The sequence below is a fragment of the Nicotiana tabacum genome, chromosome 14 (assembly GCF_000715075.1).
Source record: "Nicotiana tabacum cultivar K326 chromosome 14, ASM71507v2, whole genome shotgun sequence".
Taxonomy (NCBI): domain Eukaryota; kingdom Viridiplantae; phylum Streptophyta; class Magnoliopsida; order Solanales; family Solanaceae; genus Nicotiana; species Nicotiana tabacum.
Window position 1 is genome coordinate 37,132,203 of NC_134093.1, and position 24,408 is coordinate 37,156,610.

Consider the following 24,408-nt stretch of genomic DNA (forward strand, 5'->3'; position numbering starts at 1 on the left):
TTATTTTCTTATTAGAATAGGAATTGTAGTCATCAAAGAAGAGACTCTAGGCCTATATAAAGGGTTTTCTTGCCTTGTAGACGAAAGAATTCACGTTTTTTAGGCTTGCCCTAGTTTTACAATATAGTATTTTTCTCTATTTTGTCTTCTTTATCCTTGTTTTTGGTTCCAAGCAAGGTGGTGATAGTCTTTATCTTGTTTTCAATTACGTGTGGTGTTTCTTTATCACGTTAATTGGTTCCAAGTGGTGACTTTAGGAATTTTATAGTTCTTGATCATTCAAGAACACGTTTCTTGATCTAAATTCGTTTTTTGATATCATAGAATCATAACTTCCTTGAACCGGTACAATATCAATATTTACTTGTTTTGAATGAGTAAATAGTCTTTCTTATAGTTCAGATTGTCATCTTTCACCTTGTATTTGAATCATCAAATTCCGAGTCGTAAAACTTGAGATACGGTAATTCTTGAAATCGACCAACAAATCACGTTTTCGTTTCAAGATCTTGATCCTGGTCCGTTGGTTCTTTGCTAACTCAAAGAATCACATTAGAAACAGAGACATGTAATAAATCGGTATGCTGTCAAGCATACTACTGATCAGTCTATTCCCTATCGAGAGATATTGTATTTTCCAGGTTGCTAGTCTCTTTTGAACTTTTTCAATGACTCCATTCTAAATTCCAGTGAATTTGAATTTGGCTCCTAAGGGGAGTCCTAGATAAGTTGTGGGGAAGGAGTCAATTTTGCAGCTAAGTATTTCAACTAATTTCTTCAAATTTTGAACCTCATTCACTGGATAGATATTGTGTCATCTGCATATAACAGGTGTGATACACTAACTGAACTTGCAGGATTTTCCCCCACCTGAAAGCCTTGTATATGTTGAAGCTCTTTTGCCCTTCCTAGCATACGTGAGAGACCCTCCATTACCAATATAAAGAAAAAATGAGAGAGGGGATCTCCTTGCCTGAGGGCTTTCTGAGGAAAAAAGAAACCTACGGGGCTTCTGTTAACCAACATGGAATATTTCACAGTTGATATGCAGAATTTTATCCACCTATCTCCAAATCTCATCTTTTTTAGGATGTTGATGGGATATGCCCAACTCAGTTGATCAAAAGCTTTTTCAATGACTAATTTGCATAGCAAATCTGTTTCACCACTTTTGATTCTCCAATCCAAGACCTCATTGGTAATTAGGGAGGCATTTGTTATCTTCCTGTTTTAGATAAAAGCACTTTGTTGCCTAGAGATCAACTTGGCAATGACCTTCTTTAATCATTCAGCCAAAATTTTTGTAGCAATCTTATAAACACTCTCTATTAAACTGATAGGTCTGTAATCCCTTAGTTTTATTGCTCCTTTCTTTTTGGGGATAAGAGCAATAAATGCAGCATTGCAGAATATGACCATATGACAGCTATGATAGAAATGATTGAGAGCCTCCATGATATCTATTTTACTAAAGTCCCATGCCTTTTGAAAGAAGGCATAGTGAACCCATCGTGGCCTGGTGCTTTATCGAGAGCACAAGACTTTAAGGCTGTCAAGACTTCTGATTCCTCAAAAGTTGATTCTAGATCAACACATTCATCTACTGATAATGAGGTAACCCCTCAAACTCTATTGTAGGTCTCCAGGGTTCCTTCTCCTTGTACAAACTCTAATAATAATCCAGTATTTTTACTGTTTGATTTGTTCCTCCTACCCTGAGCCTATCAATGCAATTGTTCCTCCTTTGAGAGTTAGCAATTTTTTGAAAATACTTCGTGTTTTTGTCTCCCTCATTTAGCCAGGGCTTTGGGAGCCCCTCCGGAGTCTATACACACCCCAGTGAGCGCAGAGTGTTGCGTGTTTTGAGTATTGAGTGTTGAGTGTGATTGATGAGTGATGGAGTGACACTGCTGTGAGGTTGTATTTATTTGTGTTGTTGCTGTATTTATCTGTTAAACTTCTTTGTGGCATTTATAGAGTTACGGAATTTACCTGTTTATTTCTGTATATATTTTAAATTATGAAAAATAAATAATTGGACTGTTTTACTTAGCTCGCCATTATTGCTCAGTTCCTTAGTTACTTGCTGAGGTGGTTGTACTCATGCTACACCCTGCACTTTATGTGCAGATTCAGGTGAGTTACAGCGCGGCGACCGTTGAGTTTAGGCCGGCTATCTGTGGAGATTTCAAGGTAGCTGCTAGCGTCAGCAGGACCTTGTTACTCTTTTTATCATTTCTTGTTTTGGATTGTATTGATAGTTAGATAGTTTCATTTCTTAGTTCATAGATTTAGACGTTCATGACTTAGTGGCACCCCGATGTTTGGGGCTCGTTTTCCGTATTTTTTATATTATATTTAGAGTTGATTTAGTTTATGAAAAATTTAAATGTTGGTATTATTTTATTAAATTCTTATAATCGATTTAGTAATATTTTTTTGGGAAATAGGCTTGCCTTGTAACACAATAGGCACAATCACGACCATGGTTAGATTTTGGGCCATGACATTTGAAGGTTTGGAAAGTTCATAAGTTTGATCTAGAGTTGACTTTGATGATATCGGGTTCGGATTGTAATTCCAGAAATTGGAATAGTTTCGTTATGTCATTTGGGACTTGTGTGCAAAATTTGGATTAATTCCAGATTGATTTGCTATGTTTCGGCACGAGTTTTGGGAGTTGAAAAGATCAAAGTTCATTAAGTTCGGTTTGAGGTGCGATTCATCATTTCGATGTTGTTATGTGTGATTTAAGGCCTTGAGTAGGTTCGTGTTGTATTTCGAGACTTGTTGGTATGTTCGGACGGGATCCCGAGGGGCTCAGGCGTGTTTCGGATTGATTTCAGACTATTTTTCCTTCATTTTGCACTGTTGTGTTCTGCTGATATCTGGTGTCGCATTTCTTCATCGCATCGCGGTCTTAGACTCCGGAGGGGCTCCCAAAGCCCAAGCGCTAAGCACGGACACCTCGCGATTGAGCATCGCATTTAGCACTAACACTCCCAAAACCTCGCGATTGAGCATCGCGTTCGCGCTGTTGAGCACGCGTTCGCATGGTGTTTGGGACTGAGCTTGGGCAGTGTTAGTTATCTCTTCGCATTCGCGAGGTTTCTTCTGCGAACGCGTTGTTCTGTCAGCTGTGTATACTGCGATCGGGAGCTTACTAATACAATCGTGTAGGGCATTTTCCAAGAACATTGTTTTTCTTATTCACAATCGCGAGGGTGATTCCGCGATCGCGATTCACTAATTTGCCCGGTGGTTATAAAATACTATATTTCGGTGGTTTCATCCATTTTAGCATTTTTGGAGCTATGGAGCTCGGATTGAGGTGATTCTTGAAGAAATTTTCACCATGTGGATTAGGTTAAGTGTTCTTTACTCAATTTTTATTTTATATCATGAATCTATCTTCGTTTCCGGCATTTGATTGAGGGTTCCAAAAGAGAAATTGGGGGTTTTAGCCTAAAGATTCATAAAGTGAGTTTTTGAGTTTTGAACATTAATTCAGAGTCGGATTGGGGTGAAACTAGTATGGTTGGACTCGTAATTGAATGGGTTTATCGGAATTTGTGAGTTTTGTCGGGTTCTGAGGCGCGGGCCCGGGTTGGACTTTTTGGCCAATTTTGGGCTTTTGATTAAAAATACGTCCTTTATCGATTCGATTTGCTTCCTTTGGCATTATTTGATGTATTTGAGTTGCTTTTGGCTAGTTTCAAGCCGTTCGGAGGTCGGTACACGCGGGATGGCATTTTTGGAGCATCGTTTGGCTTGCTCGATATTGGAATTGGCTTGTTCAAGGTAAGCAACACTTCTAAACTTGGTATTGCGGGTATGAAACCCTAAATTACGTGTTATGGGATTGAAGTCGAGGTGACGCGCTTTCTAGGTGACAGGCGTGTGGGCGTTCACCGTGTATATTGTGATTTAGTCGATTACATGAAACTGTGTAGCTATCTTATCTGAACATTCATATTGTACTTTATGTGTTAGATCACTTGAGTTGTAATTGATGTTAGAGATCATGTTTAGGCTATATGCTGGTATCATTGGGACCCACAATGGTTGTTCTTTGCTGTTGAGTTATTTGCTTAGTTTCAGTTATGTACTCAGTCGCATTCATCATTTCCTATCATATCTTAGACTCTGTTATTATTTATTGTCACATCTCATATCATTGATTTGGGTTGCTCAGCATTAGTGTTGTGGACCAAAAGACTAGAGAGATTGATATCTGAGTGAGGCCACGGGCCTAATTGTGAGGATATTGATACTACAACACGTGAGTTGTCCGTGCAGCACGTGAGTTGTCCGTGAGGATCCAGATATTGATACTATAGCATGTGAGTTGTCCGTGCAGATTATAGCGCTTGGGCTGAAGGAGCCCCTCCGGAGTATGTACACCCCCAGTGAGCGCAGTATATATATATGGATCGGGTTGCACACCACAATGAGCCTTATGGCTATATATATGTGGATCGGGCTACACCCCGCAACAGGTATTATACAATGCTGAGTGATTAAGTATGCTAAGTATTGATAATGGTGAGATAGAATGCGAGACAGTGAGATTGAGTACTCTGAGAGTGTGAGTACATGAGTTCATCACCGAGATGCATTGCATTTGACATGCGTACTTGAGATACATGCATAGAGATACATTTCCTTCTGCTACCCGATTTTGGTGACATTCATGATTTTACCTGTATCTTGACATGTAGACATAGAGATGTAATTTCCTCGTGCATATCTGAAAATGAAACATCTTATTTATTATCGAAAGGTTTTTTTTTTGGACAAATCACAGTTTTCAAACTTACTCATATGCTTTGGGGTTTTCAGTGAAAGATCTGGGATTTATGTTATACTTGAAAAGCATGTCTATTGTTTCGTAACTGTCAACGAGTTGAGCATCTTACCTCTGAGTTATTTTCATGTACTCTATTGTTATATTGTTATGGATTGTTGCTGGTTATTGGAGTTGGACTCTGAACCTTGTCCCAACTCGTCACTAATTTTAACATAAGGTTAGGTTTGTTACTTATTGAGTACATGGGGTCGGTTGTACTCATACTACATTTCTGCACCTTGCGTGCACATGTTGGCTGTTGATGTTGCTGTGATCGACGGGAGCTAGATTTGAAGATGTACCTGCGTTCCGGTTGTAGCTGTATCTTGTTCATGGTAGCCTTAGAATTATAGAAATCTATTTATATACATTTCGAACATATGATGCATTTATTTCATACTAGCTGTCACGACCCAAAATCTCGCCACAGGCGTCGTGATGGCACTTAGTCTATAAGACTAGATAAGCTAATTTTATAACAATTCAAGCCAATTGTTTTTAAAAAAAATAGATAATCGAAACCAAAAACGGAAATAATTACAAAATATGAATACAACAACCATCCAAGACTGGTAATAATGAGTCACAAACTCTAAACTGAATATATGGAATGATCTCAAGGATCGAATACTCAATACTGTTTGATTAAAAATTAACAGTACAATAAAATTAAAAGACTTCAAGGGACTGCTAAGACCAAGCAGCTCTACCTTGAATCCTTGCGATCACACTTTAACTCTGTCCGAGTCAGATAGCTCCAATACATGGCTCTGCACAAAAATATGCAGAAGTGTAGTATGACTACACCACGGTCGGTACCCAGTAAGTATCAAGACTAACCTCAGTGGAGTAGAGACGAAGTACAGTCAAGACACTCACTAGTCTAATAACATGTGCAATAAGATATACAAAGTAATAGAAAACAAATAACAATAAGGGCAACACAAATCAACCAGTGATGTGCATAGCAGGGCAACATGAACACTATTAATATCTCTCAACAATTAATAAATATAAGTACACCCAATTAAATCAAGTCCTTCAAATAAATATCTTTCACATATAATTTTTCCGAATAAATCTCATTCAAATATAATTTCTTCAAATAAATATCTTTCGAATGTAATTATTTCAAATAAATCTTTTTGAAAAAAAAATCCTTCCAAATAAATATTTTAAATATACTTCTTTCAATTAAAAAGTCATCATGTAACACCTCATTTCATAATCATACAAATACGGGTCTCAGTCCATTTTTATATTTTTCGTAAACACGGGTCTCAGCCTACTTTCATATTTCCACGGCACTTCATGCCCATAATTAAATCATCATATTTTCCCGACACCTCGTGCCCACTTTTCATATCACAGATGCACGGACAATTCACGTGTCAATAATAAAACCATCATATTTTTTCCGGCACCTCGTGCCCACGTTTCATATACGTTGCGATATGCAACCCGATCCCATATAACACTACTTGCCCGGTAATAGTCACAGGCTCACAATTCCAACATAATTCAGGCTATTATCAAGTTTACCGAAACAACAAGACAAGTTGCACAAGATATAAAAATAAACACAAGGAATGCCCCAACATCACATGAAAATTACCAACACAATAACTGTACATCATCACATATCATCCCTAATAATAGTCACCCTTATCTCTCCTATAGCCACCCTTATTACTCCTATAATAGCCTCAATTATCCTTCTGCCCTGATAATATCAATAGCCACCCTTATCGCTCCTATAGCCACCCTTATCGCTTATATCACCCTTATCGCTCCGCCCAGACAATATCCCAACATACATAACAACAAAGAAGTGCCTCCTTTATGCCCACATAATATCAACAGTGAAATGCCACCCTTATATCATCAAAATAATAACTCAATTAACACAACAATTTACACAGAATATTATCACGGCAACGTAACAAAATCAATTCATATCACAATTTGCCTAATGGACACAACCAATTCCAAGGATATAACAAAATCAATTAATTTCACAACAAATAGCCCAAGGCTCCACACAATATATATAAAATCACAAAAACAATCAACATAGATAGAAAATAATCAGCATAGGGCAACACCTTCATTAATCCAAATTTAGATAATTATATTAACACTTCTTCTTAAGCTTTCTTAATTAATTATTTGCATAGGAAAAATTCATAATGAAATTAAATTTCAAGAAATATCAAACCATCAAACTCACGGAATTCACATAAATATACAAGTAATAATTACATCAAATTGTCATAAAAAAAATCAATAAATGTGATTTGAGGCATGGCAATTAGATGATTAAATATATGCCAACAATTATCCAATTTACTACACAATATGCCCAAGACTTTAACTCAATAAATTTTGCACATATAAGCCCGAGTGCGTACTCGTCACCTCGCGTACACGGCTTTTCACATTTCACAAATGGCACATAAGACTCGATGCCTAAGGGGTAATTTCCCCACTCGAAGTTAGGCAAGACACTTATCGTTTTGAAGTTAGGACGATATTCCAAAATAGCCTTCTTGCTTGAATTGACCTACGGACAGCTCAAATCTATCCAAATTAATTGTATAATTTCATTAAAATTTATCATAAACAATTCCGCATAATAAAACGTCGACTTGAAAATTTATTCTAAAAAGTCAACAAAAGTCAATGCGGGTCCCGCCTCTCGGAACTCGACATAATTTTTACGAAATCCGAACACCCATTCTGATCGAGTTCAACCATATCAATTTTATTGAATTCCAATAACAAATCGACCTCCAAATCTTAAATTTGCGTTTTTTGGAAGATTTTGCAAAAAATTTGTTTTCTTCCATTTAAATCCGAATTAAACGATGAATACAATCATATATTCATGAAATATAATTACTTTAGGATATAGAATACTTACCCCAACCAAGCTTATGAAAAATCCCTCCAGAATCGCCCAAATTCGAGCTCCAAAAGTCCAAAAACGAAAATGGCGAAATGACCATTTTTGGTCCTTATGATTCTATTCAGTTTCCGCTTCTGCGGACATATTTCCGCATCTGCGACCTCGCTTTTGCGAGCCAAGATGCGCATATGCGTTGCCTCCGCTTCTGCGAGCACAGTGGTTGCACCTACGCTTGCGCTTCTGCGCAATAGTAGCCGCATCTTCGGCTTTCTCCATTAACCTTGCCCAGGCCGCTTCTGCGGGGAAAATCCTCGCTTCTCCGATGGTCGTACCTGCGCCCAAACTTCCGCAGGTGCGATTCCAACAGCTGCTGCCATTTTCCAGCAGCTTCCTTAAAGTCCAATTTGCTCTGTTAACCTTCCGGAATCCATCCGAGGCCCCCGGGACTTTAACCAAATATACCAACATGTCCCAAAATACAATACGAACTTAGTCGAGGCTTCAAACCACGTCAATTAATGCCGAAATTACGAATCACGCATCGAATCGAATTATGAGTTTTCAAATCTTCCAACTTCTATATTTTGCGCCGAAACGTATCAAATCAATCCGGAATGACTTCAAATTTTGCACACAAGTCATAACTGACGTAATGGAGCTATTCCAGTTTCTAGAATCAAAATCCGACCTCATTATAAAAAAATTCAACCTTCGGTCGGACTTTTCAAAAATCTTATATTTTCCAATTTTCACCAAAATGCGTCGAATTGTCCTAGGCTTCCAAATCCAAATCTGAATACACGCCTAAATCCGAAATCATCATACGAAGCTATTGTCATCATCAAAATTCCATTCCAAGGGCGTTTGCGCAAAAGTCAGCTCTCTGATCAACTCTTTCCATTTAAGCTTCTAAATAAGGATTATTCTTTTAATTTAATTCCGAATCTTCAGAAAATCAAACTCTACCACACCCGCGGGTCATAATACATATTGCGAAGTTGCTCGAGACCTTAAGTTACTTAACGGGGCATTAATTCTTAAAACGACAAGTCAGGTTGTTACATTCTCCACCTCTTAAACATACGTTCGTCCTCGAATGTGCCAAGAATATTTCTGAGGACATTAAATTACTAAGTGTATTCTTACACACATACTCGCGTGTGATTCTATGTTCCGCAATTTAACATGGGTCTGACAACACCATCTCCATTGAGATTATTTCTTTTATCCATACTTATAAACTTAAAAACCAATTTCTTACACTCCAAACATTTTCAAAAGGCCTAATTTTCACATCAACTCACGGTATTAGTCTCAACTGGCTATAACAACTCGTGCCTACGCACACATCAACTTTCTTGATAGTGTTGGAGTACTTCAAAATTTTTATGGGGTGTTACATTCTCCCCCACTTAGGATCATTCATCCTTGAATGAGAAGTAGAGTCCGCCCGCAAACACATAACATAACTTATCTTTTCTTTTGCACATCTCAATCCCCCAAATTTTATTAACTCCCAAATTTTCTAGAAATTTCGGTAGAGTCTCCCCTGTAATTGGGCATATCCACCAACCAGAGTAACACCAAACAACTCCTAACAACACATCCACAACCCAACAAAGCACCACAATGTATATATTAATAACACTAATCTCAGCATTACAAGCACTGCATTATCAAAATGATATCGGGACATGAAGCACATCATATGTATGCCCATCACCACATCTCTGGTCTTAATAGTTGTTCATAATCGATTACAACATCGCCAATTAATCTCATATTAACCAAAACCTCATTTCGAATTTTCACAACAGTGACAGCAAAATGTGAGGCATGAAGACCTCATAACTATTTACCCGACCTAATGTCACGACCCCAAATTCCCTCCGTAGGATGTCGTGATGGCACCTAGTCTCTAAGACTAGGTAAGCCTATCAATGCGGAATAATAATAAATATCTTAAATAAATAAACTAAAATTCAAACAATTTTAACTCCCAAAACCCGGTAGAAATAAGTCACAAGCTTCTAAGAATTTATTATTTATGTCTCTGTACATCAAAGTCTAAAGCAAATAAGGAAGACAACATAGTAAGATAGAAGGGGACTCCGGAGTCTGCGGACGCTGGCAGATATACCTCGAAGTCTCCTCGTATAGCTAGTTTACTGATGCGTGGTCTAATAAGATGCACTTGGATCTACACAAAAAGATGTGCAGAAGCATAGTATGAGTACACCACAGCGGTACCCAGTAAGTGCCAAGCCTAACCTCGGTAGAGTAGTGACGAGGTCACGTCAGACCCTGCTGGAGAATAAATAATGGCATGGTAAAATGTTTAAACAATATTATAAGATAAAATGACAATGAGAATGAATCAAGTAGTATGTCACATTTAATTACATCAAGTAATGGCAAATAAATACCTCATTGAAACAAAACAGAATTCTTTTCAACTTTAAGAAAATCACAACAATAATCAAAGGCAACTACGACCATAAATCAATATCAACAAGGGCACTCCCGAGGTACCACCTCGTAGTCCCAAATCATAAATAAACTCACAATATCTCATTTCCTTATATCACCGCGGGAGCCTTCACAATTTATTTAAAGAAAACATTTTTTCCCGAAATAGCATTCTGCGTTTTAGCCACCCTTATCACACCGTATGACTTCTAGTAGTTCCCCTACTAGCCACGCGTATCAAGCCACCCTTATCTCACCACATGCGTTTCAACACCCAGACCGTATACCACTGCATGCGTATCAATATCATAATTTGCACCTCAAGTGCTCAAATAAATTAACTTGCCAAAATAATTCAATAACAATATTTTTTCACAATAAAGAGCTCACGGCTCATGCCAAAATAAATCATCAATAATAGTTTTCCACAATAAAAAGCACATGGCTAATGTCAAAATAATTCAACAACAATAATTTTCCACAATAAAGAGCTCACGGCTCATGTCAAAATAAATCATCAATAATAGTTTTCCACAATAAAGAGCTCACGGCTCATGTCAAAATAATTTATCAATAATATTTTTCCATAATAAAGAGTTCACGGCTCATGTCAAAATAATTCAACAATAATATTCTTCCACAATAAAGAGTTCACGGCTCCCTCACAATGAGTATAAAAATATTCAGGAGTAAATAATTTAGGAAAATAATATTTCAAAATCTTTACTACGTTGCTTCAATATCAAGTTTAAAAATGTCAAATACTTCATATTAATAATATTTAATTTAAAGAAAATCAACCTTCAAATAATGCACATAATAAAAGAAATCAAGTTTCAACTAAACAGGTAAAACAATTAGTAAGAAAAGATCAAACAAATTTGAAGTATATATCTCAGATCAATGATGAAGAATATAACAAGATAAAATAATTTAATAAATGCGCAACAGTGATCTACACAATTTAAAAATATAATCTTTCACAATTTAGTCCGTGTACACACTCGTCACCTCGTGCACACGATTTTCAACATATTTCAATAATCACATCAATACCAATCCTATGGAAATTTTCCTCCACACAAGGTTAGACAAGTTACTTACCTCGACTTGCTCCAATTTAACCATGTATTATGCTTTTTCCTCGATTTTTCGACTACGATCGACTCGTATCTAGTCATAATTAATTCGATACAGTCAACAAAATTATAGTAACCAGTTTCATAAGAAAATATTGTATTTTCATTAAAATCCGAAATTAGCTTAAAATTTTCCAGTGGGGCCCACATCTCGGAATCCAGCAAAACTAATAAAATCTGATAACTCATTCAATTACGAGTCCACCCATACCAATTTTACCAAAATCTGATAACAACTCGACCTCCAAATCTTAAATTTTCGTTTTTGGAAGATTTTGCAAAAATCTTAATTTTTCTTCCATAAATTCACGGATTCATGATGTAAATGAGTATGGAATCATGAAATATAATCAATATAGGATAAGGAACACTTACCCCAATATTTTCCCGTGAAACTCGCCCAAAAATCGCCCAAGAACCGTGCTCCAAAAATCCAAAACGAAATGGATGAAATGAGCATTTTTGGTCCTTAAGTTTCTGCCAATCCGTTACTAAAAGTCCATTTTTCGTAACTAAAAGTCCACCAGAAACAGCTCTACCAGTCTTACTTCAATTGATCATAACTTTATGTACAAATATCCAAATGATAAATGGTTTAAATTTCTGGAAACTAGAATCCACCTACTACAACTTTCTTGTTTTGCAATTATTCTGATTCCTTATGCATTGCGAGATATAAGCTCCCAAAATCGGCTGCATGCATCAGAATTTCTTGCGAAATTTCTAGCGAAACTGCTCTACCAGCCTTCATTCAATCCGTCATAACTTTCTGTACAAATGTCCAAATAATGTATCGTTTAACTTTATGGAACCTATAATCATACAACTACAACTTTTATGTTTTGCACATTTTCGTATTCCTTATGAATTGCGAGATATAAGCTTCCAAAGTTGGCTCCACGCACGGAATTTCTGCAACAGAAATTTCCAGCACTCTTTGTCCGAAATCCATTCCGTTTACCTTCCGAAATCCACCCGAGACCCTCGGGACCTTAACCAATTATTCCAACAGGTCCCAAAATATCATACGAACTTAGTCGAGCCTTCAAACTACATCAAACAACATCAAAACAACGAATCGCACCTCAAATCAAAATCAATGAACTTTGAACTTTCAAATTCTATATCTTGTGTCGAAACACATCAAATCAATTCGGAATGACTTCAAATTTTGCACACAAGTCATAAATGACATAACTGAGTTATGAAAATTTTCAGAATCTAATTTCGACCCCGATATCAAAAAGTCAACTCCTCGGTCAAACTTCCCAAAAATTCAACTTTCGGCATTTCAAGCCTAATTCTACTACGGACTTTCAAATAAAATTCCGATCACGCTCCTAAGTCCAAAATCACCATACGGAGCTGTTGGAATCATCAAAATTCTATTCCGGGGGTCGTTTGCACATAATTTGACATCCGGTCACTATTTGAACTTAAACTTTTAATTTTTCATCAAAATTCCATATCTCTGGCTAGGGACCTCGGAATATGATTCCGGGCATACGCCTAAGTCCCAAATAACGATACAGACCTACAAAAATTGTCAAAATACTGATCCGAGTCTGTTTGCTCAAAATGTTGACCAAAGTCAACTTAGTTGAGTTTTAAAGCTCTAATTCACATTGAAATTCATTTTTCACCTGAAAACTTTCCGGAAACTTTTTACGGACTGCACATGCAAGTCGAGTAATGATAAATAGTGCTTTTTGAGGTCTTAAAATACAAAATTAATTATTAAATTTAAAGATGATATTTTGGGTCATCATACCTAACGAGTCACATTTAAAGCCACATGGGCACTCACCTCATAGGCTAAAACTCAATAATTACAGCATAATTATGGCACATAAATACATAAAAGAATTATCACATAAGCCTATGAGACATAGCTCCCTATTAGTACTATAGTACAAATTAAATTTCACAAAGGGAGAATTTAAACTCATGAATATTTCACCACAAGAACCTCGTCCTTATATAACTTCCATTGCGGCTTGTAGGCCGATTTAAATATTTAACATCATATAAAAATGCGAGGATCTCGTCCTCAACTCCGAATCATAAGTATTTTGCACATTGTGCCAACTGAAATTTTCAATTTCCTTTCTTTCTTCTGTTCAATAAATTTCATAAATGATTTTCACAACACATAATGAGCCCCCATACCGGTAGGGCATATAATTCATAAAATTATAATCAAATATCCCGAAATCACATCAAAACCCACTGTAGTGAGTAATAAGAAGTCACATTTTGGACTCATAGCCCACAATAATGTACAAAACAAAATGATACACACGGGCTAACACCATAAAATCTCCCAACATGGATAAACACGGGAGTGGAGTATAAATTCACTAATCAACCATATAAGGAGCATGAAAGGAGTTCTCACCTCGATAATCGGAATCGAATGAAAATAATAATAATTTTATTGTGAATTGATTCATACCTGTAACGACACTATCTGGTGTATCGGCCTTAACCAAATCATAGCGATTATATCAACGGGTCGGGACTCCACCTTTTAGGCGCCCTCTACCCGCCTGTCCTCCACCTCTAATTGGTTGTGTACGTGGGTAGTAACTACATTGGAGCCCATAGCCTAAGTGTTCTAATGAAATCCACCTCTCCCAAGTCTAGTACAATCTCTCATAATGTGCCTAGTGTCACCACACTCATAACAAACCCTTTGAGGTCGAGGCTGCTCGTACTGAGTCTTTACTGGATAACTAGAATAACCACTGTAAGAATCTCGTGTTGGTGGTGCTCTATAAGAACTTACTGGAGCATCCCGAGTAATCTGATGTGCGGACTGAGCTAGCCGACTACTCGAGCCTCCGCTATAATGGGTCCTAGCTGAAGAGTAAAATCCACTGAATCTTCCAGAGCTTCGAGACCTTTTGGCCTCCTTAGACTCCCTTTCCTTGCCTAGAACACCCTCAATCTTCCTCGCAATCTCCACTACTTGTTGAAATGGAGTATCAGTTTGTAACTCTCGAGCCATGCATATTTTAATATCATAATCGAGCCCCTCAATGAATCTGCGGACCCACTCTCTGATTGTAGGAACCAAGATGGGTGCATGACGGGCTAACTCACTAAACCTGATAGCATATTTTGATATTGTCGTAGTGCCTTGATACAACTATTCAAACTCTGTATGCCACGCATCTCGGAGAGTCTGGGGAACAAACTCTTTCAAGAACATTTCCAAAAATTGAGCCTAAAGTGGTAGTGTTGCATCGGCTGGTCTACCTTCTTCATAGATTTGCCACCACTGATACGCTGCGCCTAACTGTTGAAATGTAGTAAAGGCAACTCTACTCACTTCCATAATACCCATGATGCGGAGAATATGGTGATATTTTTTTAGAAATCCTTAGGCATCCTCTGTAGTTGTGCCATTAAAAGTAGGTGGACTATACCTCTTAAACCTTTCAAGTCTTTTTTGTTCTTCTTCTGATGCCTCTGGCCTGACCTCAGGCCGAACCGGAATAACAGGTTGTACTGGTACTACACCCGAAACCTGACCAACGTGAACCTGCTGCTCAAGAGTTGTGGTAGGAGTCTGAGCTACTCCCCCAATCTGCGAAATATTTGGTACAACAGAGATCAATCTTGCCTGAGTTAATGTATCAAACATACTCAAGAACTGTGCTAAAGGCTCCTGAAGTCCGGGGGTAACAACAGGTGCTTCTGGTACCTGTCCCCCGACTGGGGCTACTGGCGGCTCCTCAACTACTACTCTGACAGGTGCTCCAGTCGCGGCACGTGCCCTTCCTCGACCTCTACCCCGGCCTATATCTGGGCTCCGGCCTCTTGCAGCCCTAGCAGTATGAGCGGATGATTGCTCAGCTAACCCGATAGCACTTTTCATCACCATATGTGAGAGAATAGAGATACAAAGGCTCAAATTCCACAATCAACAAATCCACACGACAGGAATGAAAGAAGTGAAAATTTCCTAATAGTTATGTAGCCCCTCGAAGATAAGTACAGACGTCTCCATACTGATCTACAAGACTCTACTAGACTCATTCGTGACTCGTAGAACCTATAAAATTAGAGTTCTGATGCCAACTTGTCACGACCCAAAATCCCGCAACAAGCGTCGTGATGGCACTTAGTCTATAAGACTAGGTAAGCCGATTTTATAACAATTCAAACCGATTTGTTTTATAAAAATAGATAATCGAAACCAACAGCGGAAATAATTACAAAAAGATATGAATACAACAACCAGCCAAGATTGGTAATACTGAGTCACGAACTCTAACTGAATACATGGAATGATCTCAAGGATCGAATACTCAATACTGTTTGATTAATAATTAACAATACAATAAAATAAAAAAAAATCAAGGGACTGCGATGACCAATCAGCTCTACATTGAATCCTTGCGATCACACTTTAACTCTGTCCGAGTCCGATAGCTCTAATACCTGGCTCTGCACAAAAATGTGCAGAAGTGTAGTATAAGTACACCACGGTCGGTACCCAGTAAGTATCAAGACTAACATCAGTGGAGTAGAGACGAGGTACAGTCAAGACACTCACTAGTCTAATAACCTGTGCAATAAGATATACAAAATAATAGGAAACAAATAACAATAAGGGCAACACAAATCAACCAGTGATGTGCATAGCAGGGCAACAAGAACACCATTAATATCGCTCAACAATTAATAAATATAAGTACACCCAATTAAATCAAGTCCTTCAAATAAATATCTTTCACATATAATTCTTCCGAATAAATCTCATTTAAATATAATTTCTTCAAATAAATATCTTTCGAATGTAATTCTTTCAAATAAATCTTTTTGAATAAAAATTCTTCCAAATAAATATTTTGAATATAATTCTTTCAATTAAAAAGTTACCATGTGACACCTCATTTCATAATCATAAAAATACGGGTTTCAGCCCATTTTCATATTTTTCGTAAACACGGGTCTCAGTCCACTTTCATATTTTCACGGCACTTCGTACCCATAATTAAATCATCATATTTTTCCGGCACCCCGTGCCCACGTTTCATATCCATTGCGGCTGCAACCCGATCCCATATAACATTACCTACTCGGCAATAGCTACAGGCTCACAATTCCAACATAATTCAGGCTATTATCAAGTTTACCGAAATTACAAGACAAGTTGCACAAGATATAAAAATAAACACAAGGAATACCCCAACGTCACATGAAAATTACCAACACAATAACTGCACATTATCACATATCATCACTGACAATAGCCACCCTTATTATCACGACAATTTACACGGAATATTATCACGACAGCGTAACAAAATCAATTTATATAACAATTTGCCCAATGTCCACAACCAATTCCAAGGATATAACAAAATCAATTAATTTCACAACAAATAGTCCAAGGCTACACACAATGTATATAAAACCTCAAAAATAATCAACAGAGATAAAAATTAATCAGCATAGGGCAACACATTCATTAATTCAAATTTAGATAATTATATTAACACTTTTTCTTAAACTTGCTTAATTAATTATTTGCATATAAAAATTTCATAATGAAATTAAATTCCAAAAATTATCAAACTATCAAACTCACGGAATTCACATAAATATACAAGTAATAATTACATCAAATTGTCATATAAAAACAAATTCAATAAATGTTATTTGAGGCATGGCAATTAGATGATTAAATATATGCCAACAATTATCCAATTTACTACACAATATGCCCAAGACTTTAACTCAATAAATTTTGCACACACCTCGTCACCTCGCGTACACAACTTTTCACATTTCACAAATGGCACATAAAATTCGATGTCTAAGGGGTAATTCCTCCACTCGAGGCTAGGAAAGACACTTACTTTTTTGAAGTTAGGCCGATATTCCAAAATAGCCTTTTTGCTTGAATTTACATCCTGCCAGCTCAAATCTATCCAAATTAATTGTATAACTTCATTAAATTAATTTATCGGAAACAATTCCGGATAATAAAACGTCGACTTGAAAATTTATTCTAAAAAGTCAACAAATGTCAATGCGGGGCCCGCTTCTCGGAACCCGATATAATTTTTACGAAATTCGAACACCCATTCCGATACGAGTTCAACCATACCAATTTTATCGAATTCTAATAACAAATCAACCTCCAAATCTTAAATTTGCGTTTTTTGAAGATTTTGCAAAAATATTGATATCTTCCATTTAAATACGAATTAAACGATGAATATAATCATAGATTCATGAAATATAATCACTTTAGGATATAGAATACTTACCCCAACCAAGCTTGTAAAACATCCCTCCAGAATCGCCCAAATCCGAGCTCCAAGAGTCCAAAAAACGAAAATGGCAAAATGATCATTTTTTGTCCTTATGATTCTGTCCAGTTTCCGCATCTGCGGCCTCGCTTTTTCGAGCCAAGATGCACACATGCGCTGCCTGTGCTTCTGCGAGCACAGTGGCCGCACCTGCGCTTGCGCTTCTGCGCAATTGTGCCGCATCTGCGGCTTTCTCCCTCAGCCTTACCCAGGTCGCTTCTGCGGGGAAAATCATCGCTTCTGCGATGGTCGCACCGGCGCCAAAACTTCTGCAGGTGCGATTTCAACAACTGCTGCCATTTTCCATTTGCGCACAAGTCATAATTGACGTAACGGAGTTATTCCCATTTCCGGAATCGAAATCCGACCTCATTATCAAAAATTCAACCTTCGGTCGGACTTTTCAAAAATCTTATATTTTTTAACTTTCGCCAAAATGCGTCGAATTGTCCTACGGACTTCCAAATCCAAATCCGAACATACACCTAAATCCGAAATCATCATACGAAGTTATTGCCATCATCGAAATTTCATTCCAAGGGCGTTTTCTCAAAAATCAGCTCTACGGTCAACTCTTTCCATTTAAGCTTCTAAATAAGGATTATTCTTTTAATTTAATTCCGAATCTTCAGAAAATCAAACTCGACCACACCCACGGGTCATAATACATATTGCGAAGCTGCTCGAGATATTAAGTCACTGAACGGGGCATTAATTCTTAAAACGACAAGTCGGGTCGTTACATTAGCTTTGTAAATTCTAATCTTAGAAACTCATTATTTGTACTACCAGTCCTTGGGGAATGTATAAGATTCAGATATTTTCTTTTACTTAATTGTCTTATTGAATTTCATTGGAATTGGATAGTTGATAACTGGCTTACCTAACGGCTTGGGTTAGGTGCCATCACAAGTAGTTGAATTTTGGGTCGTGATAATCAATCAAGCCTATCATCAATATAAAATTTGAGAAATTAATTATTGCCCAAGATAGCCTGGAGCTATTAATTCTTTCACTTTCATATCTACATGCATTGAAATCTCTGCCGATTACCCATTGGTCTGACCATAAATCACAAACCACCGATTGCTGCCAATTCATGCTAAAATTCCTTCCTTTCTGGGTTGGTATGAGGACCATATACCCCTGTGTAGGCCCATCTGAAATTTTCAGTTAAATTCTCAAATCTGCAGGTTATTAAGAGGTCTCCTGGTGGAGTAGCAACACAATGCCACAACCTTCTATCCCACATAATTATGACCCCCCCCCCCCCCATTTCCCCAAGCCTTGAGTTCAGTCAATAATACTCAAATGTTGCCCCATATTTGCCTGGACAGAGAATTGGAACAATCCTCAATTTTAGTTTCCTGAATAAAGGATGTCTACTCTCCATTTACGAATCAGAGACTCTAAACTACTTTTATTCTTGTCATTTAGGCCTTGGGATTTTGATCTTCATGTGGAATGAGATTGGTGAAACCTGCTCCTAACCTTTCTACCACTATCTTCTTGAAGACCCCAAACCAGTTTCTTAAGTTCTGCTTCCCCTTTATTCTTTCCCTTTTTTAGGCTTGCTACTGCCTTAGCTTGTTGTTGTTGTTGAAGCAGTAGTTGGGTTTTTCTTCTCTCCTCCATCTTAAAATGATACCCAAGATGTCATTTTCGAACCCTGCCGCATTTACCCCAAAGGTAAAGCTTTTACCAATGCAATTTTGGTCCACCTTGATGGTTCAACCTTTGTTGGTTTGTCTATCACTTGCATGCTAAGATCTAGTCGATCATGCCAGGGGAGAGGAAGAAAATCATTGAAAGACTGAGTGGAGACACTCTGATTCTGAGCCACTTACCTTAGTTGATTCTGAGAGTAAAAATAATTGCGAAATCGGTGGCTCAGCTTCATCATCTGCATAGAATTGGGTGTGAGATATTTCACCTATTGCTTCTTTGGTCATGTGAATGGAAGCTTGGATCTCCTCATACAAGAGGATCGAAATAATTTTAATCTCTGTCATATGACCCTTTAGAAGACAAGAGTCATTATTATTCCTTATTATTCCTTAGCACCTTCCATCTATTACAGTTGTTGGGCCTTTTAAATGTTTCTTCTGTTTTGGGCCTCTTGAATAGTACCCATAAAAGCCTAGTGTTTTGGCTTTATGGGTCTTATGATTTGTAGTTGCCGGTTGAAAGACACGTCAAAGCAATTAGAGAAAAGACTAAAATGTCTGCAACTATGACTTTATTGCCATGAAGCAGCCAGGTCGATACCCATGGCTCTACAATATAATAGAAATATACAGAAAAGTAGGCAGCATTATCAGTAAGATATAATTTATTATGCCTTTTGGAATCATGTACATGTAGAACAAAAGCTGACTTCTAGCACACTAGGAGCATCGATCATCAAATTTACTGTAAGTGGCAAAAGAAGTACAGCGCGGGATGTGTGGTAGGCACACCTCACGAATTTGAACCCTCCCAATGACGGAAGATTGGTAGTATTTAAGTGGGAGGAGGGTAGGGGCAACAGATACTCCCTCCAGTTTCGAACATGTTTACTGACCGGGGCTAGGCCAGCTAACCCACGGAATTTCTCAACCCAAAAAAAAAAAAAATGATGAAGAAGCTTCAGCCAACAATCACATATCAATAAGACTAACAAAGTACAACATAAAGTTATAACATAAAATGTGGAAGTTGCATGATCAAGGTGTATAAAGCAAAAAGTTATCTCTTCTCATTTGTCCTTAGACAAGATAAAGGTGCTACAATATGTATAAGACATCAACTACCTTGAATTGCTCAGAAAATATTTCCCATTTGCATCTCAATATGGTGGGAATTATCTTTGCAAAGTTTATTTACTAGAGAACGGAAAATACTTTCTCTGACAGCATAACCTAACCTAAGCATATAATCTAAAATGAATAAAGAGCTGTCCAACTTATCTGCTTGAGACAAATGATAAATCAGTTTCTCAAAAGTTTTTCTCCTTGGTCTGAGCCTACTCTTCAGCATACTGCTCAACCAATCTACCCCCTCTGTTACATATCCTTGCTTGATCAATCCAAGTATAATAGAATCCTGAGTCGATGCTGCAGGTTTAACACCTCTATAGTGCATATCATTCCACAATGATTTCGCTTCCTCAACATGGCCGACCTCACAAAGTTTCTCAATTAACACTGTATAAGAAGCGGGTAATGGTTGCAACCCCTGCTTTAGAAGTTCATATAAAAATTGAAGCCCTTCAGCTATCTTCCCATTCTTGCAGAAACCCTGAATTAGAGAATTGTATGTGATCACATCATGTAGAAGACCTTTCACGGCCATTTCAGTGAACAAGTTCTGAGCTTCTTCTACTCTTCCATAAAGACACAGCCCATAAATCATGGTGTTATATGTCACTGTGGTCTCTCCATATCCTTTATCACGCATTTGCTTATAAAGACTTTCAGCTTCACTTAGATGGTTAGTTGTTAAATACCCATGGATCAGTGTGTTATATGTATACTCGTTAGGATTGAATCCCTTTTGAATCATCTCAAACCATAATTTCCGGGCATCTCCAAGACATTTCATTTTACAGAGACCATTAATCATTGTTGTATACATAACGATATCAGGAGCATAGCCTCTATTCTTTAGATCATTAAATATCCGAAAAGCTTCACGCCTCTTTCTCGTTTCACATAGTCCCTGAATAACTTGTTGATAAGTGAATATATCGGGAGAACAATTAGTTGCAATCATTGCGTGGAGAAGAGCTGACAGTCTAAAGTAATCTCCGCTCTTGCATGATTCATAAATCAGTTTATTAAAAGCAACATTACTAGGGGCATGCCCAGATTCCAAGACCTGTCGAAGAAGTTGATGACCTTTTGGAACATTGTTCTCCATACAAAAAGCTTGAATCAAGTACCCAATCGTATCAACATCTGCTACAACACCGAGATCTGTCATATCCTCATACAATTTCCAGACAATGTCAGTTCTTCCAGCTCGAATAGAATCTGAAAGGGCTGAATTCCAAATTTTCAATGACGGGCAGTGGCCAACACCTCTCAATTCAGTTAACACATCGAGGGCGTCCTCAATCAATTCATTTGCACAAAGACACTCAATGTAGGCCTCCAAACAACTAGGTTGAGGCACAAAGTTCATATTTTGTCGAAAACATTTAGCAGCACTGGCAGCCTTGGCTTGTACAAGCACACTAAATATTTCTTCGTCCGAGAACTGATCCCTCGAAAATTCATTTTGAGAACTAAGCCAATAATAAAACCGAAGCGACAACAGAGCATTCTTTTGTGCCTTCAAAACCTCAGTATAGAATCTTGGATCAGTAAAATTAACAGTGGGAAAATCAGATAACAACGTTTGTTCCCATCTTGGTCGAGTCCGGATGACTTTGCAAACATCTTTGGCTATCTCAACAAAGCTCTGCTGCGCACTTTGATCATTCTCTGGACTTGATTGATCTGGGTTTTGTGCAGCAACTTCACCTTCAATCCCGCTATTAGTTCCAGCAACACTAAGGTTACGGATTGGGGAGTTGCGGGTGCACAAGCTTGTGACAAAAAATGGAGGTCTAGCCATTCAAATCTGCAGATTATTTAATAAAATTCAGATGAGTATCCAGAAATGCCAATCAAATATTCAGCTAAAATACATGATTTTACATGGAATGCCTCTTCGTATGCACAATTAAGCACATACGAATAGCAATAGCAATAAGAGATATCAATGCAAGAAAGAACTTCAAATCAGCAAATTCTTCAATTAAATTCTCAAAAGGATGCCCAGATTCCAGCAAAATATCAGTTAAATACCAGATTCCAAATCTCTTCATAAACACATATAAACATGCACAAATCGCAACATGAGATATAACTGCAGCAAAGAATTTAAAAATCTGCAGTCCTCATTAAAACTCAAAAACGTATCCAAATATGCCAACAAAACCTCATATTGACTACATGAATTTCACATAAAGGCCTCTTCATACACACATTTATGCATATATAAATAGCACTATGAGATATAAAATGCACAAAGATTACACTTTTACTGAAAATTTTACCAAGGCAGTCTTCAATAAAATTCAAATGGGTATCTAAAAATGCCAACAGATATTCGATTTGAATACATGAATTCACATAAAAGGCCTCTTTCATTTACACATTTATGCATATATGAATAATCGACATGAGATATAAATGCAAAAAAGATTACACTTTTACTTTTAAGAAGTTACCCTTTTAGCTTTAGACGAATTGAAATCTAGTGTCCTGACCTTCAAGACCCATTTTGAAATTCTTTATAATTCTGTATTGGAACCAAAGTATAGCCAAGGCAGTAGAATCCCGAGATGACGACTGTTATAGAGTAAATTTGATAGAAAGAGACTTTAGGAGTCCGATAAAATAGCAAAACTGCGAGGAATATTCTTGATTGGTGAGAATGGAAGATGGGTTTGTGAAAGATTTTGCACAAAGTGAAGCTACAAATTAAATCTGAGGAACAGAGGAAGAAGCCGACCCTATGATCTATTGGGCCTTTTCTTTCTCTTGTTATCATTGGGCCTTTGCGGAATCTTTTAGATAGGCTTGAGACCTAAGAAATATCAAAATAGCATGGTTAGCCAAGTTTTGGACTGGTAATTGAAAATTAGACAACGTTTGTAAAGTAATTAAAAAATAGTCTCTTAGCTGAAACAATGAAAAAATTTCAGCATAATATGCTGAATTATGAAACTCCTGCGTTACTCCAGCACATTGTGTTGGAGTTCAAACTTCAAAGACACCTTATATGTGAATTCCAGCATACTATGCAAGAGCTAACTTGTAAAAGGTCAAACTCCAGCATATTATGTTGGAGTTCACATACAGGGCACGCTATGCTTGAATTCCATATGTAAAAAGTTCGAACTCTAACATATTATGTTGGAACTTTTTCATATTTTAACTTAGGGTATTTTTGTCTAAATTTTATTACCGCATGAAAAAGTGGTTAAATTTAGATTAATTTTAAAATAGTGGCTAATTTTCATTTAGCTGTTATAATCATGCTAATTTTGAATTTCTCCCCTAATATATGTCTTCAACTTTTTATGTGAATTCAGACATATATTTTTAAGGGAGCTTTACATATCTGTCTAATTTTTAAAAACATAATACATATTTCTTATTTCTAGCAGCAAACTTAGTAATCAATAGTAGCCATAAAATATTTTCTTATATAGCAGATCCCAACTAAAACTGAAACCCTAATCACATGCCTAAAATCATGCAGCGTATTAACTTAAGGATTTGTTCCTTATTTATCTCCTAATCATCTGTTCTTTCATCCCCAACCCAACTGATTCCTTAGTTTATATTTTCTTGGTTTATGTTTTTTTTTTCATGTTTGAATATTTTAATCTTTAATGATAGTATATGCTAAGTTTTATACTGTAGATATTTTACAAATACATTAAATATATATACTGGCATAAGTTTTTTATTAGAAAAAACATTTATGGTATATTCCAGTATAAATATTTTATATCTTACACATACCATGAATATACCAATTATTGTATACTAATTAACATAATTTAAAATTGTTGGAATTTAACATATATATCTAACACATATATCTTACACATAATTTGCAAGTACGATACATGTAATAATACTGGAAGAATTTTGTCACTTTTTGTGTGTTTTACAG

General features: G+C 37.0%; 1 protein-coding gene across 3 annotated transcripts; it reads right to left on the bottom strand.

The window, feature by feature from the left end:
• Positions 1–20,405: 20,405 nt before the first annotated feature.
• LOC107772350 (uncharacterized) lies at positions 20,406–23,232 on the bottom strand. Of its 3 annotated transcripts, none has more exons than XM_075229502.1 (2): positions 22,938–23,232; positions 20,406–22,299 (listed from the first exon to the last, which is right to left on the bottom strand). In XM_075229502.1, the coding sequence occupies exon 2, from the start codon at positions 22,291–22,293 to the stop codon at positions 20,497–20,499; it is 1,797 nt and encodes a 598-aa protein (XP_075085603.1). In that variant the 5' UTR covers positions 22,294–22,299; positions 22,938–23,232; the 3' UTR covers positions 20,406–20,496. The 3 variants fall into 3 exon arrangements, with proteins under 3 accessions (XP_075085603.1, XP_016447336.1, XP_016447335.1); XM_016591850.2 differs by having other exon boundaries at positions 22,991–23,231; XM_016591849.2 differs by having other exon boundaries at positions 22,952–23,231.
• Between the last annotated feature and the right edge of the window lie 1,176 nt (positions 23,233–24,408).